The sequence below is a fragment of the Aotus nancymaae genome, unplaced genomic scaffold, assembly GCF_030222135.1.
Source record: "Aotus nancymaae isolate 86718 unplaced genomic scaffold, 86718_ANA_hifiasm-v0.15.2.pri h1tg000041l, whole genome shotgun sequence".
Taxonomy (NCBI): Eukaryota; Metazoa; Chordata; class Mammalia; order Primates; family Aotidae; genus Aotus; species Aotus nancymaae.
Window position 1 is genome coordinate 40,118,271 of NW_026988455.1, and position 15,050 is coordinate 40,133,320.

At 36.1% G+C, this 15,050-nt stretch overlaps 1 protein-coding gene across 2 annotated transcripts in view; it reads left to right on the plus strand.

Annotated features, from left to right (window-relative positions):
* The window catches only part of ALDH1A1 (aldehyde dehydrogenase 1 family member A1), a 174,811-nt gene that overhangs the window by 141,287 nt on the left and 18,474 nt on the right, over positions 1 to 15,050 (plus strand). For both annotated transcript variants that reach the window (XM_012454032.3, XM_064361645.1), the window contains 5 exons: positions 5,385 to 5,525; positions 7,374 to 7,503; positions 9,234 to 9,295; positions 10,788 to 10,916; positions 12,561 to 12,674. In XM_012454032.3, coding sequence (XP_012309455.2) covers positions 5,385 to 5,525; positions 7,374 to 7,503; positions 9,234 to 9,295; positions 10,788 to 10,916; positions 12,561 to 12,674 — 576 coding nt within the window. The remainder of the gene's footprint in view (positions 1 to 5,384; positions 5,526 to 7,373; positions 7,504 to 9,233; positions 9,296 to 10,787; positions 10,917 to 12,560; positions 12,675 to 15,050) is intronic.

Sequence of the window (15,050 nt, forward strand, 5' to 3'; positions counted from 1 at the left end):
GAACTTTATTCTTCACCTTTCAAAGAGGAATGAATGTCTTTTATCAGAGACTTCAAGAGATCCACACATCACCACCTCAAATGTTCCTCTAGTTGCTTGAGTAGCCCTAGCAGGCCTAGCAAGATGAGAAAAGCAATAAAGGGCAAGGACAGAGTTAGCCCTTGAGAGCTACCTACTTTCTCTCTCCATTCAAGAGAGAGAACAGATCTGTTTACAGTTTGCAACTAACAAATGGAAAAATATTGTTGGTGTTTTAGTTCTGGAGCCTTGAACATCAGCCTTTGTCACTGGGATTAGTTTCATTACAAAAACAAATCTCTATGCCTAAATTTCCAGATGAAACCTTGTCAGGCAGTCTGAGGACTTTTCTTAGCACAGTTTGTGGAATTTACCTCCTTTCTAAAGTATAGTAAGGGAAAGCTGATTGTCAAGCTGGAAGCCTTAGAAATGTTTGCCATTGATTTGCTCTGTGCTTCTTGACAATTACTAGTGCTCACCCAAGAGATCAAGGATGCCCATTAACATCTACCCAAGCTTCAAATCAGGTCACAATGCCAACTGAGTTGGCTGGACATCTGATCACTGAAACTGTTTATGGCATAACTGTTCATGGCAAACCACTGTTTGAAGATCTAGCACCCTTACAGTCATATTCTTTTTAAGCATTATTTTAAAACTTATTTTAAAATAATTATTACTGTTCTCACAGTTTTACCAACATATGTAGACTCCAACATTGCTTAGTGAAAGGTACGAATCTAGTAAATTACATAGTGACAGTAAACCCAATATTCTGGATCTGACTCTTTAGATAATGAGCCAAGAGGTTTTAGGGATTTAATTTATAAGTAGAATGGAGCTAACAATGGGCTATATACCGCCTTTCAATGGTATTATAAAGAAAAGAGGAAGGGCAAGAACAAATGGAGGTTACAAAGCAAAGTACAGATGTGGGTGGGAACTGTTTTCTTTTCACTTCAGTGGTTCTTTTAGGCTATATTGACTAATCCTGAAAACTGCTTTAATACTAAGGCATGACCTAACAAATAATTGGTAGGGATAAAAGTAAATGTCCATTAAAGTAAGTGCCTATGACAGGTGTAAAAGTAAAACTGGTCTGATAACTATTTTTTCCATCTCTGAATGAATTTAATATGGAAATATACCATCTGGGAGTGATCGAAGAGTTCAGTCCTTCCTTAACTATGCTTTAGCAGACATTTGATATCTCATCATCATTTGAAGTGACTTTTTACATTCAGCTTCTGGGCTCTCACTTTACAAAAGGAGCATTTTCAGTGCTATGAGCAAAAGTCTTATTGATGGTGCAAATCTGAGTTAATGTACCAAATTGTTTTCTGTTTAATTTAAAAATCATATCCCTGAAAATTCCAGTTCCAAAATAAAAATCCAAAAAATTACAGTCCTGGAATTAAGAAAACAATAACTCTTATGTCTAATAGTTTTTGAATAATGTATAAGTTTAAGTTTTGTTATATCAGTGAATCTATTAAAATATGATTTGTTATGAAAATGCCAATGTAATTAAGTTATGTAAGGCACCCCTTATATAAAATCAGTACAACATGATGTGTTTATAGAACAGGTAACCAAATAATTGAAAATTTATTTACTGCCTATTATACACCCAGAATTGTAAGAAACATTATAGTTTATAAAACAAATAGCAGTACATATTTGTTGCAAAAGAGGTCACTGTTAGGGCAGCCTTACAGAGATGTAAGAACTAGATTTTGTAGTCAGATATGAAATCAAATTTTGATTCTACTATCTGCTAGATTTCAAATCCATCAGCCACAGTCTACTCATTTATAAACCAAGGTTCGTGATACTTAATAATAATAGTATCTATGGGGCTTTAAAGGACTTTCCTTAGTGCCTGGAGATTAGCAGGCTGTTAACTAATAGTTCATCATCAAGCTGGATTAATCTGGCAATGTTTTAGATAGAATTGATATTTGAGCTGGGTCTTAAAGAATATATAAGATTTTGGAAGTAAAGGAGTATACTGGTAGAATATTCTAGGCAAGGAGAACTACAGAGACAAAGGTAAGAAGGAGTTGTGTCAGATAGAGTAGAAAAAATGTAAACACTAAGTTTGGCTAGGTGAGATTTGGTCTGAAAATTTTGGGCTTTGAAAACCAGGTGGAGGACCCTGGCCTTGAGACTGTAGAAAAAAGGGAACAGGTATAAACATTTGAAAAACAAAGTGATAAGATAAAATTATTTGCAGATTAGCCTGATGACAGTAGCCAAGGTAGTTTGAGGACAGAAGAGAATGAACTTGAGAAAGTATTAACAATATGAAATAATAAGGTCTAAAATTGTTCAGGACAATGAAAACTGAAAGGAAGGATTAAAATATGTTAGAACTTGCTGGGTGCAGTGATGTACACCTGTAATCCCTGCATGCCTGTAATCCCACCACTTTGGAAGGCAGAGGCAGGCAAGTCACTTGAACTCAGGAGTTTGAGACCAGCCAGCTTTGGCAACATGCCAAAACTCCATCTCTACGAAAAAATTTGGCATGGTGGTTCATGCCTATAATCATAGCACTTTGGGAGGTCAAGGTGTGAGGATTACTTGAGCCCAGGGGTCCAAGACCAGCCTGGGAGACATAGAAAGACCTCGTCTCTACTAAAAATAGACAATTAGCCAGGCATGGTGATGCACTCCTGTAGTCCCAGCTACTCCAGAGGTTGAGATGGGAGGATCACCTGAGGCTCATCAGGAGATCTAGGCTTTGATAAGCCATGTTTGTGTCACTGCACTCCAGCCTGGACAACAGAGTGAATCTCTCTCTATTGATAGAGATTCTCTCCTTAACTCAGGCTGGAGTGCAGTGGTACAGTCTGAGCTCACTGCAGCCTCCACCTCTCAGGCTCAAGTGATTCTCCCACCTCTGCCTTCTGGGTAGCTGGCACTATAGGCACATGCCCCCACACCCAGCAATATACCCCAATTTTAAAGAAAAGAAAGTTGCATCTTGAGACATCATACCATAACATATTTCATGGTTTATAATAATGTTTTGGGGTAGTAATCTGGTTGTATGTCTCTTTCATATGATTGAATATTCCAAAAGAACAATCTTTTTACTTCAATCTGCTGTCATTAGCAGAGGGATGATGAGAATGCTGCAGAGTGGAATGTTTATCAAATTTTTAGCTGGATGGACAGATGGTTAGATGCCTCAAGGATTACATAGCTAATGAAGAGGAATCAGAATTCAAATCTGGGTCATTTTCATATCAAACTATATATTAACTAAGATTACTCTATTTATGTTTCTGCAAGATTACATATAAAATGTGTGAGAAAAGTAAGCGCATGATCCAAAGGACATAACCATAAGAACGTCTTTATTTATAGCAGCATTCTTTAGGGATGTGCTTTCCATAAGGCAGAGTTACTTATCTTGAAGCCAGTTTTCCATATCCCTTTGGGAGGCTGAGATGCCTATGATAGCCCATATTTGGCTAAGCCCAATAGCAGGACACTGAACAGAAGGATCCAAATGAAAGCTGTGTCATACAGATCTGTTGAAACACAGAGCAGCATATATTTTATAAGCTCTGGTATCCACAGATCATGCTGACAATCTCAGATTTTTGTGGTTTGCTTTTTCTTTTTTCAAACGTGCTCTGTAAATTTAGGAAAAAGTTAGAACATGTGGCGTGAAACAATGTCTAAATATAAGCAATCAATGTGATTAACTGAATGCCCAAAATATGCACTGTATATGTATTTCTCAGGAAAGGCAGGCAATAAATACATATATTTTATTGTATATATCATCATTCCTGAAGAGTTAGACAGTAAGATATACCAGTGTGTGATGTATTACAGTGAAAGAATCTTTGCTTGTAGTCAGTAAATATTATTACTTAATCAGACCAGATTATGCTTCTAAAATATCTCTCTTGCCCCAGAGCATCTTACATTGGTGATAAATACTAGAAGAATAGTTTTTTTGTACTTTAATTCACAGACTTGTAAGTTTTGGGCTTAATTGAATATAGCCAAAGGAGGAAGATGTTAATTTGAGGTCCATTTGAAGGGAAGATATCCTTAGATGGGATTTACCTTAATTGTGCACAACTTTAAAAAAAAAAAAAAACGAGGATAATTACTTTTTCTCTCCCCCAATTCTTAAATTATGTCTCCTGCAAAATATTGCAACCTACTGGCCTGTGATGTAGTCACTATTTGTGGAGCTATACAATTCCATGCAGTGGCCAGTCGTATGTACAAAAGAACACTAGAATGATCTATGCCTTTATGGAGTTTTCAGTAATAGTAGCTATGTTCTGTAAGAACTCAGATGAGGTCTGAACAGGTGTCTGTAGGGGAATAGAGTGGCCAGGGAAATGTTTGTAACTAACATGGATTGCCAAAGAACCAAATATACCTGGTGTAGAAAAACACAACAGAGAAAGAAGGAATTGAGTGAAGGCGCTATGAGAGACGACAAGGAGGCTAGACTAAGTGTGGAGTCGCTTTATTCTTTGACTTTTACTTGAATTAATGTAGTTTTAAGCCATACATCATTAGTAAGAAACTGACTTCTTTACCTAATTAGGGATTTAAAAGGATCTCTTTATACCCAGTTGGGAAATGAGAGTTTGTCACATGCACATCCTCCTCTATTAGTTCCAGTCTCTATGCCCTTTTCCCTCCGCACAAGAGGAATGAGCACATGTTTATAAGGTTTACTCTTCAACAGCAACGAAAAGTTCTTATTCACCCTTCAATAGGCTCTTCATGAAAGTGGACAGGCTGTTGAGTTACCAGAGACCAAGGAACATACTCACTATTTTGATTCTTGAGCTTGACCTGGAACTCATGTAACCTAGTCACTAAGAAAGTATAATGTGTGGTGAACAGCAAGGATTCTACAGTCAGATGGGCTCTGTTTAAAACTCAGCTCAGCCACTTTTAGTTATGGACCTTGAGCAAAGCTCCCCTTTCTTTTTGCTTTCATTTCTTCATCTGTAAAATGGGAAACATATTTGTTCTATAAAATTATTGAGAATTAAATGAGTTAATATGTGTAAAGTCAGCAGAACATTACAAATGAGGCAAGCACTCAGATGATAGCAACTATTAAAATCATAAAATATTTATATTCTAGGAAATTCAGCATGTGCTAGGTGTGTGGAGCTCTTCATAGTAAAGACAATTTAGCAGAAGTAAAATTCCAACAGACAGTAGTTGAATGTGCACAATGTGCTAGACTTTGGGATAATGGAGGCACAGTGCCCGTTTATGAGGTGCTTCAGTCTATTTTACAGGGTTATTAGCATTAAATTTGCTTGCCTGATATGTTTAGCTTGCTGAATTGAATTCCCTTTGACTTACAGGAGGATGTTGACAAGGCAGTGAAGGCTGCAAGACAGGCTTTTCAGATTGGATCTCCATGGCGTACTATGGATGCTTCCGAGAGGGGACGACTGTTATACAAGTTGGCTGATTTAATCGAAAGAGATCGTCTGCTGCTGGCAGTGAGTATTACCCAAGCTGGATGGGTAGCTAGAGCTCTCCAAAGCGTTCAGTGTTTGAAATGGCAAGTTGTTTTGGTTTTAGGGATTACTATATGCTCTCTACAAAGAAAATGAAAACATTTTTTGTCCCAATGTATGAGACTTTTAACATTAAACTTATTCTCAAATAGTAATCTGCAATTCAATTCTGGATGATGTTAATTTCTGCTCCCATAATAGATTCTACGGTCTAAACTTTGGCAAACCCCAAGTTAAACCAAATTTTAAAAATTTCTTTACCTTAGAACTTCTCAGAGGCTTTAATAAGATCACATAAAGTTTGAGTCTCCTAGAATGATATATTAGGTTTATTCAAACACTTGACCACTGAACTCTTTTGATGGAAAAACTCAAGTTGGTTAATGGTGCCCAAAATATTTCTTTAAAATAAGTCACATTTCTCATTAGTCTAGCCCACTAAGATATTTGATAAATGACTACTTTTTTTCTTCCTGAAATGTGTCTGTTCACAAGGGTCATAATTAAATGATGTTCTTTTTACAGGTGAAAAAGGCAAAGAATAAAAAAAATCCAATTATTAATGTGTTTATCAAAATTATTTTATTGTGCATACAATTTTTGTTTGTATTTTAGCAGTTAGATGAGTCAGAGCATAATATAGTCGGGGGAGGGCACTTGTTTTTTTTCTTCTCAGTTGGGCATTATGATAAAGCCAATCTAACATAAACCAATACCAAGATCAGGTTTCAGAGAAAATTTCATCTTTGGAATCTGAAAGTGGCAGTAACAAAGAAGTCTACATAAAAAAAAAGTCAACATTATCATGTATGGTTAATAGCAAGTATGGTTATCAAGGACCATTTATTACTCACATATTCAACATAATTTGAAATATGCAAAAACATAGAACCAGCAGCTATGTGCAATAAAACTATAGGAATAAAAATAGCCTGTAGGAAGAAAGCAGAATTTGCTAAAACTTGGCTTTTCTCATTTATCTGATTTGTTGACTGCCTATCAGCATAAGATCCTTTGGGGACAAAAGTACAGTCATACAAAAATCATATTTGGTTAAATTTTGACATGGTAGACAGTGTAGTACAGAAGCAAATAGCTTTAACAGTTTATCACCTGTCTGTGCATTCCTACCAGGTAACCACCCCAGCAGAATATTAGCTCCCAAAGAGCTTAAGGTCCTGCTTAAGAAGAGAAGCCAAGGGTCATCTTAAAATGGTTAGGGCACATGACTAGAAAATGTTGAACTTTATAGCCTGACCATTCAAATGGCAATTATGATAATAACGGCAGTGCTGGTAGTTTCATAATTAAAATTCTGCTGAGGGAAATTCATGAATGAAAAGTCCAGGTGTTACTTAAGTTTGTGTGAGTAGACTGCCTATATCCAGAGGGAATGCAAAAATTAAAAATAATTACTGAGGCATCATTGATAGTCACTGACACTAAATTGTCACCCACAATTGATTACGAAATAAGTGAAATTTTGGAATTCTGATCTGACTTAGAAGACTAGGTACCATTCTCACGTGCTATGTATATATCAAATTGTGACCAATTCCTAGAAAGTTGGTTAGCAGGAAAACATTCAAAATGAGACAAAGAGAGCACCTGGGTTTAGAAATCAGAGTCTCGCTACCCTTTGTGTCCATATCTTGCTAGTTGACCCCAAGCAAGTCATTTTAACTCTTAAAAAATGGAGGTTGGACAAGATGACAGGATTTCTTCTATTTCCAAAATACTCTAGCACATGATTATTCAAAATATTTACTACATATTTTTAACCTAAGACTTTTATGGAATTTTAGATTTGATGTTTGACATGTTTTTCAGACAATGGAGTCAATGAATGGTGGAAAACTCTATTCCAATGCATATCTGAATGATTTAGCAGGCTGCATAAAAACTTTGCGCTACTGTGCAGGCTGGGCTGACAAGATCCAGGGCCGTACAATACCAATTGGTAAGTACCTTTGGGAAACCACTAATGGTGGGGATAGGGGTGAGGAGCTTACTATAGAGCTGAATAATTTCAAACTCTCCCTTTTAAAAATGTTAACCAAATAAGGCAAAATTATTTTCCTCTTGACTTTTTGAGACAACACAGTTTTCAACCTAGAAGTTCTGTTAAGATTCATCAAATGTCTTTTAAAGTTGTTTCATCATGATCATGAAGATAACATTATAGATATTTTAGAAAATGTTAAAGTAAGAACATTCCTATGACCATAATTACTGATTTGAGGCAATTGCCTCTCTAAGGGCCCAAACTTTTTAAAGCTGGCCTCTGAAATTATTTATTTGGGTTTTATTCCAATACTGGCATTTATATCCTTTCTGTAATATAATTATTTAAGCTTCTTTACATGTTCCAGTATAAGTCAGTTATGGTCATCTGTGCCTGGTCAAACTCAGTGTAGTTAGACTATACTAATTAAACAAGCCAGTTCACACTGATTCATTTCAAATATCTTTAAAGCAAGATGGGACTGTGTTTGTAGCCTGAGTTAAGGGTTTGTGCGTGTGAATGTGTATGTATGTGTTATTTTAGTGGGGTATGCAAAAAATGGAATAGAAATACAAAAAATACTTCATGGGAAACATGAAAATGCACCTATTTGGGAAACAATATGGGTAGAATTTAATTCACACAAACATATGAACTTTAGGAATACATTACCCTCCAGGACACTGTATTCCTAAATACAGTGTGCATTTTCAATCTAATTGGAGCATCCAGGAGGTCAGAAGTGATAGCAGGAAGTTGAGAGGAAAGTAAGACCATGATAACCTAAGAAATGTGACTGCTTTAGAATTGTGTTACTTTACTCTGGAACAAAATGGGAGAAGTCACTTAAAACACAAATAGATCTTGATAAAGAAAGAGAGTTCCTGCCGAAGCCAGGAAGCTTCTGTGGGAACTAGAACAGAATTGAACATAAAGCATAATGTATCTCTCAGGATGACCACATCAAACTTTGGGGCACATAAATTGGTCAAATTTAGATTGAAAATAAATGTCTTTGACTTCTGATATTTTCTTCATGTATTGAGAGAATTTGCTTTTATTGTTTGGTACGCAAATAAAACACATTTTAGAACAAGTCAGTGGGAAAGGCTTATTACTTATAGGGAGATTTTCTTTTTAATTCTACCTTTTTTAATTTTACTAATCCTAAAAATTATATTACAACCTTTAAAAAGAATTATCTTATTGGTAGAACTTTGACCTACCAGAAACAAATTTGAATGTGGTTCTTCTCTTAGCCAGAGACCTCCTACTTTCTTTCTCACCCCCTTTTTATAAAACTCTGAGAATAAGGATGATTTTCAAATCAGGCCTCCTAGATGATGAAAGGTATAATTAATTATCTTTCAGATTTTTTTCAGTTTTGCATCTTTGATTTCACCTGCTCAATTTTAATGTTCCTATCATTTCAAATTACTAATTTAGGGCTTCACTTACCATTTTGTGAATAGTTGGAGATATGGATGGTCTCCATTTCTTGACCTCATGATCCACACACCTCAGCCTCCCAAAGTGCTGGGATTGCAGGCGTGAGCCACGTGTGCCCAGCCGGAGATATGTTTTTAAAATTATTGTCTACACTTTTCTCTCACCAGCCCCAAACCGCCATTTTGTGAATGTCAAATACATTTGTTATATATGATTGTATGTATTTTATTTTTCAGATGGAAACTTTTTTACATATACAAGACATGAACCTATTGGTGTATGTGGCCAAATCCTTCCTGTAAGCTTTTCTCCTATATAATTCTCAATTTTAAAAAGAAGGGTTCTTATTCATTCTAATAATGAAGCTTTCTCTAACACAGATGGATGCTTATGTATTTGTTAAATGCAGCGTAAATGTAAGATTTGTTGAACTTGCTCTTCCTGTGACTAAACTTCTTGGATATGAATTAGGTAGTCCAAACAACTGTCTATATCTTGGCATATTTTATGTTTTAATACTACATCATCCACAAATGTTAACCCTTTAATCTGGGTTGTTTTTTAAAATTTGCATTAGGTACTCTTTATAAGAGCCATACTTTACATGTATATGGCAAGGTGCTCTCTACTGCACATCTGCAGGACAGCATTTTAGTGAAATGTCATAGGGTCTACTATTCTCCAATGCACTTTCTTATTGAGACATCTCATCATGGAGAACAGTAGCTCCCAGAGTATTCAACTCATGAAAGACATTTGTTAATCAAAATGGAAAAAAGAATACCAGAGGCATTTGAAGCACTGCATGGAATGGAATGTATTTTACCTTTAAGTAAGAGGGTCAGATCTCTATGTTCCTCTCAGAGAAGGTAGTCTTTTTAAGAGGATTGTGAAAATTTTTAAGCCCAACAAACAGGAGACTATCTAAATGATTTTATTTTAACTGCCATGATTTAAAAGGCCAAACCAAACAAATGGTGGTGAAGTTCTTATATGAAGAAATGGTCATGACTTATCTTTTGCACCAATGAGATTGAAAGGTATTCATATCAATATTTTAATAAAATTGCTTATTCAAAAATCCCAATAAATCTATAAAAACTATGTAATTTTGAACACTGATAATAGCTAATATGTACTACGTGTCTATGATAGACCAGTCACTGCATTAAGCACCTCACCCTCTTTCTTGATTAATCCTCAGGAGAGCCTTCTGAGATAGAGAGGACTATTATCAGCACTCACAGATTATGAAATAGGATACAGAGAGCATGTAACTTGTGTGAGTTCACGTGCTGGTCAGTGATTGAGCTGAGATTTGAAACCAAGTACTTGGCCTCTGGACCCTGGACATGTTTGTCTTTAGCAAGATATTTATCCTGGAAATAAAAGCTACTAAATAATAATATTGGGTAAATAATTACAATAAATGACCTACAAAGAAGGAGAGTAATCATACTTCTTAAACATTTTCAGATAACTTACAATACGCTTCATAGTAAGCTAAACCATGCAGTGATTTATTTTTCCTGGTAGAAAAAGAACTCAACAGCACTTGATTAAATTTTGGGATTCTCTCCTACTTCCTTCTCATATCTCATATCTGCTTTATTTAGAGCATTTTAGCATTTACTAGTTGCTTTTAGCAATGAAGTATAATATGCAAGATGATTTCACAAAACTACTGTAATTATTATTTAACATCTATAGGGGGTGTATAATGTGGAAGTTGGATTAGCAAATGTGCCTTTCACAGTACAAAGAATCTATTGTTACATATTGCTTTCTAGTGGAATTTCCCGTTGGTCATGCTCATTTGGAAGATAGGGCCTGCACTGAGCTGTGGAAACACCGTGATTGTCAAACCAGCAGAGCAAACTCCTCTCACTGCTCTCCACGTGGCATCTTTAATAAAAGAGGTAAGTCTCCCTAAATCAAAATATGCATAAGGACTCGAGAGTCCTAACTTAAAATAGGAAGACTTCATTTGGTGCTACTATGAACTGCATTATTTACAAATGGCTCCTGTCCAGTGGTGGGAATACATTTAGCATGACTGTCGCTGGCTGCAATTTCTGGCAGTCACCCCAAATGAGTTGCTGCCCAAATGCGGACAGGAAGCCAAACGCAAAGGCTTGGTGTCAGTCACCTCGGGATCACATTTTTGCTTATTTGTCCAACTCTCATGAACATAAATTCATGTTGAAACGAATGTAGAATTCTTTCAAATGTTGAAACTTAAGGTGGTTTGTACCTGCCACTGATGGCCTAGTGTTTTCTGCAAAGTTGAGTAAACTAATATATGTAAGTTCAAAAGGGCCTCTGTGCCAATATGCTTGTTTGTAATATTGGGTCGCATTATTTCCAAACACTTTCCAGTCTAATTGTGTTTGGATATGTTTATATTCACTTTTCTGTTATGGTTTCCTCTGCATTTATCTTACTGTTCAAAAGCAGTAAAAGAGCACGTAAAACTTATTTTCATCAACTATCTAGATTGTGTTATTTGCAAACAATTCATTGTCCTTTTTTCTTCATATTACCAAATCTTAAAAAAAACAAATATTAGTAACTAGAAACTTAAAGTTAGAAAATCTGAATTTATATTTTAAAAATATTATTTATTCAAATTAAAAACAGGGAAAAGAGATGTCAAAATGAATCATTGTGATGCAAATAACATGCAATTGTATCGTGCCCAACTCAGTTCCCATGCTTTCTACCTGAATTCTTTAATGAGGATTGAAATCAACCTGTGATGTTTAATCATGAATGAGATGACAGTAATTACTTAACCATTTACTGGCTAAGTAAGGCCAATGGGAATTTGCAACTCAGTTGTTATGCCATCAACAATCAACAACAGCTAGGAACTAAAAAATGTGAGATCCCTTTAGCTTTTAATAAACATGTTACTTTGTTTCTACATAAGTAACTTACCAAACACTTTTTTTTTCTTTTCTTTTTTTTTTTTTTTTTTGAGATGGAGTCTTGCTCTGTCGCTAGGCTAGAGTGCAGTGGCAGGATCTTGGCTCACTGCAATCTCAGCCTCCCAGGTTCAAGCGATTCTCCTGCCTCAGCTTCCCAAGTAGCTGGGATTACAGGCACGTGTCAACATACCCAGCTAATTTTTGTATTTTTAGTAGAGGCAGGGTTTCACCATGTTGGCCAGGGTGGTTTCCATCTCCTGACCTCGTGATCTGCCTGTCTCGGCCTCCCAAAGTACTGGGATTACAGGTGTGAGCCACTGCACCTGGCCATACTTTTTTAAATACAATCTTTTTGAGTTAGCATTTTGAAATTTGAAATAGCCATCATTGGAGCAATGATGCATAGAGTATGGAGTTACCCTGACAAGAAATTGTCCCTCAATAATGCAACCCTTGAAGTTATTTTTTATGTGTGCTTAGAAATGAAATAATAATAGAACCAGTTAGGTGAATTTTTTTTTTCTAGAGCATCTTATAAGGTTGGCATTAAGAGACAATCTCAATCCCCTACTCACCTCTCTTTTGAATTAAATTCTTAGTTATATTGTAACTTTTAAACTTTTTACCTTTTAGGCAGGGTTTCCTCCTGGAGTAGTGAATATTGTTCCTGGTTATGGGCCTACAGCAGGGGCAGCCATTACTTCTCACATGGATATTGACAAAGTTGCCTTCACAGGATCAACAGAGGTAATATTATTTACTCAGGGCAAAAGTTAAGAATGTCTGCATTGCCAGCTATGAAGCATGTTTTATGTAACTATTTTTGAGCCAACAATTTTAAAACAAAAACTCTTTCTAATGATTTGTTCTTTTAGTCTTCAAATGTGTGCATAGAATACAAGCAGATGTAGTTTGAATGACATGATATACCTATTTAAAACTCAGAATGAGAGTAAACTATTTATAGTATGTTCATTACTTTCTCTGATGAGAAATATGGCCGCTGAGACCTGGTCATGTGATTAAGATACAGAATACAAAATTAGGCCATGGTCATTTATATCAATGAGTATTATTTTATCCTGTAGATTATGAAAATTAAATAGTAGAGCCTCACCCTTTGTACTTTATTTGGAGGTATCTTTCTCCTGGACATTCTGAAAGAGAGCCAGAAACTCCACTTTCCTCAGTGGTACTTTAACGTAGACTAACTTTTCCACCTTTCTGGCTCAAACTTGACCATCCTAAAGGTTAAAGAAAAAGACCCCAACCAAAAAGAAGTGGCAGGCAGGAGGAAGAGCAGACTAGAAGGTGAAGTTTGTGAAAATAGATCCCCGTTTGTTGATGATGTTCTATCCTAAGCAAAAGAAAGTGGTGGAAGAATATTGTACCACACAAAAAAAATTAGTGTATGTTATTCATTGGTACAGAGTATAGAAAGTGAAGAGTGAGCTTCATTCCATCTTAGAAAGCTGCTGACACGAGACAAGGCAGGGTGTGATAAGGTACTAAGGTATGTACAAAGTGCTGTAAGAAGGTCCACAGGAAGGAATAATGATGTCCAAATGGGTGCCAGAACTTGCTCTAGGTTTTAAGGAATTGTTACTTTTTTAACTTCCTGGAGGTTGAGAAACAAAAAAGGCATTCCAGATAGTGTGGTGAGCATAATTTGATTATTTTATAATCCTAATATTTACTCCAATATAAAGACAAATTTACATAGCAAACAGAAATGGTAGAAAATCAAACCTTATTTTTCTGGATCTTTTTAAAATGAGATATATATTTTTTAAATGATATATATATCTCATTTTGAAAAGAAATATATGTATATATATAGAGAGAGAGAGAGAGAGTCCCTAATTCAGATAGGGAAAGTGAACCCCACATTTGGGATTTATTGTAGACAAAACAAATGGGAATGTTCAAGACATGGTAATACATTTAAAAATGGTGACACCACAGGTTGAAATCATACCAGAGGAATAAAAGTAAAAATTCCTCAGCCTAGAATTCTAGAACCTCCCCAGTAGGGACTCCATGTACTTATTGAGGTCTAGATCAAGCCTGTCCAACCCACGGTGAGGGATGGCTTTGAATATGGCCCAACACAATTTATTTTCTTTCTCATCAGCTATCTTTACTGTTAGTGTATTTTATGTGTGGCCCAAGACAATATTTCTTCCAGTGTGGCCAAGGGAAGCCAAAAGATTGGACAACTCTGATCTAGATCCTATGCCTACTCCTTCTCCAGGTCATATGGACCAGGGGCTACTGTTTCCTGATCTTGTCTTTAGCATCAGTTTCTCTTTGCTCACCCATGATCCCCTGTAACATTGGGGAGCACTTTACCTACCTTAGAAAAAACTCTGGAGATTAAAAGTCTAGAAAACATCTTGGTTTAAATTGACTCCACCTCTCTTAGCAGTGTGTCTTTAAAAAGTTAAGTAGCCTTGCTAAATTTGAGTTTCTTCATTTGTAAGATGGCGATGAGATCAACCTTACTGAGTTGTACAGAATAAAATTAAATGAAGTAATGAGTAGTAAAACATGTAGCACCCTACTGAGCACTCAGGACATGCCATGGTGATTATATGTGTACTCATGTCTATATTTCCTCTTTCCTCCCATACTTCTTAATTTCTCACACGAGTTTACACAGTGTGAGAAAAAAACTTCCTGTCCCAGTGTTTCTTTTTCTCCATCTCTGCCACTCTTCCCCATCTCTTCCTGATTATTCCATGTATATTTTCATTCCCCCATGCCTTTAGTTCATACTTGGCCATAACCTACTCTAAACTGGCTCCTATATGTTCCCTCTCTGGCTTTCTTCTTGCCTCTACAGTCCCAGGAGCAGAGCAGCCTAAATTTTAAAACACCCCATATGAACTCCCATTGTCGACCATGTATAATAATAACAGCACATGCCTGTTGCCGTGTTATGTGTTTCTCTCTCTCTTGCTGATTATCCTCAAAGACGGTCTTATTCATTGTTACCTCCAGAAGCCAGCACAGTAAGAAATTCTAAATAAGTGTTAAAGAATTAAATGTGAATAACATGATGTTAGGAGCCACACAGAAAAACTCATCTTACTTTCAACTCCTGGAACTTAGTTCCGTACT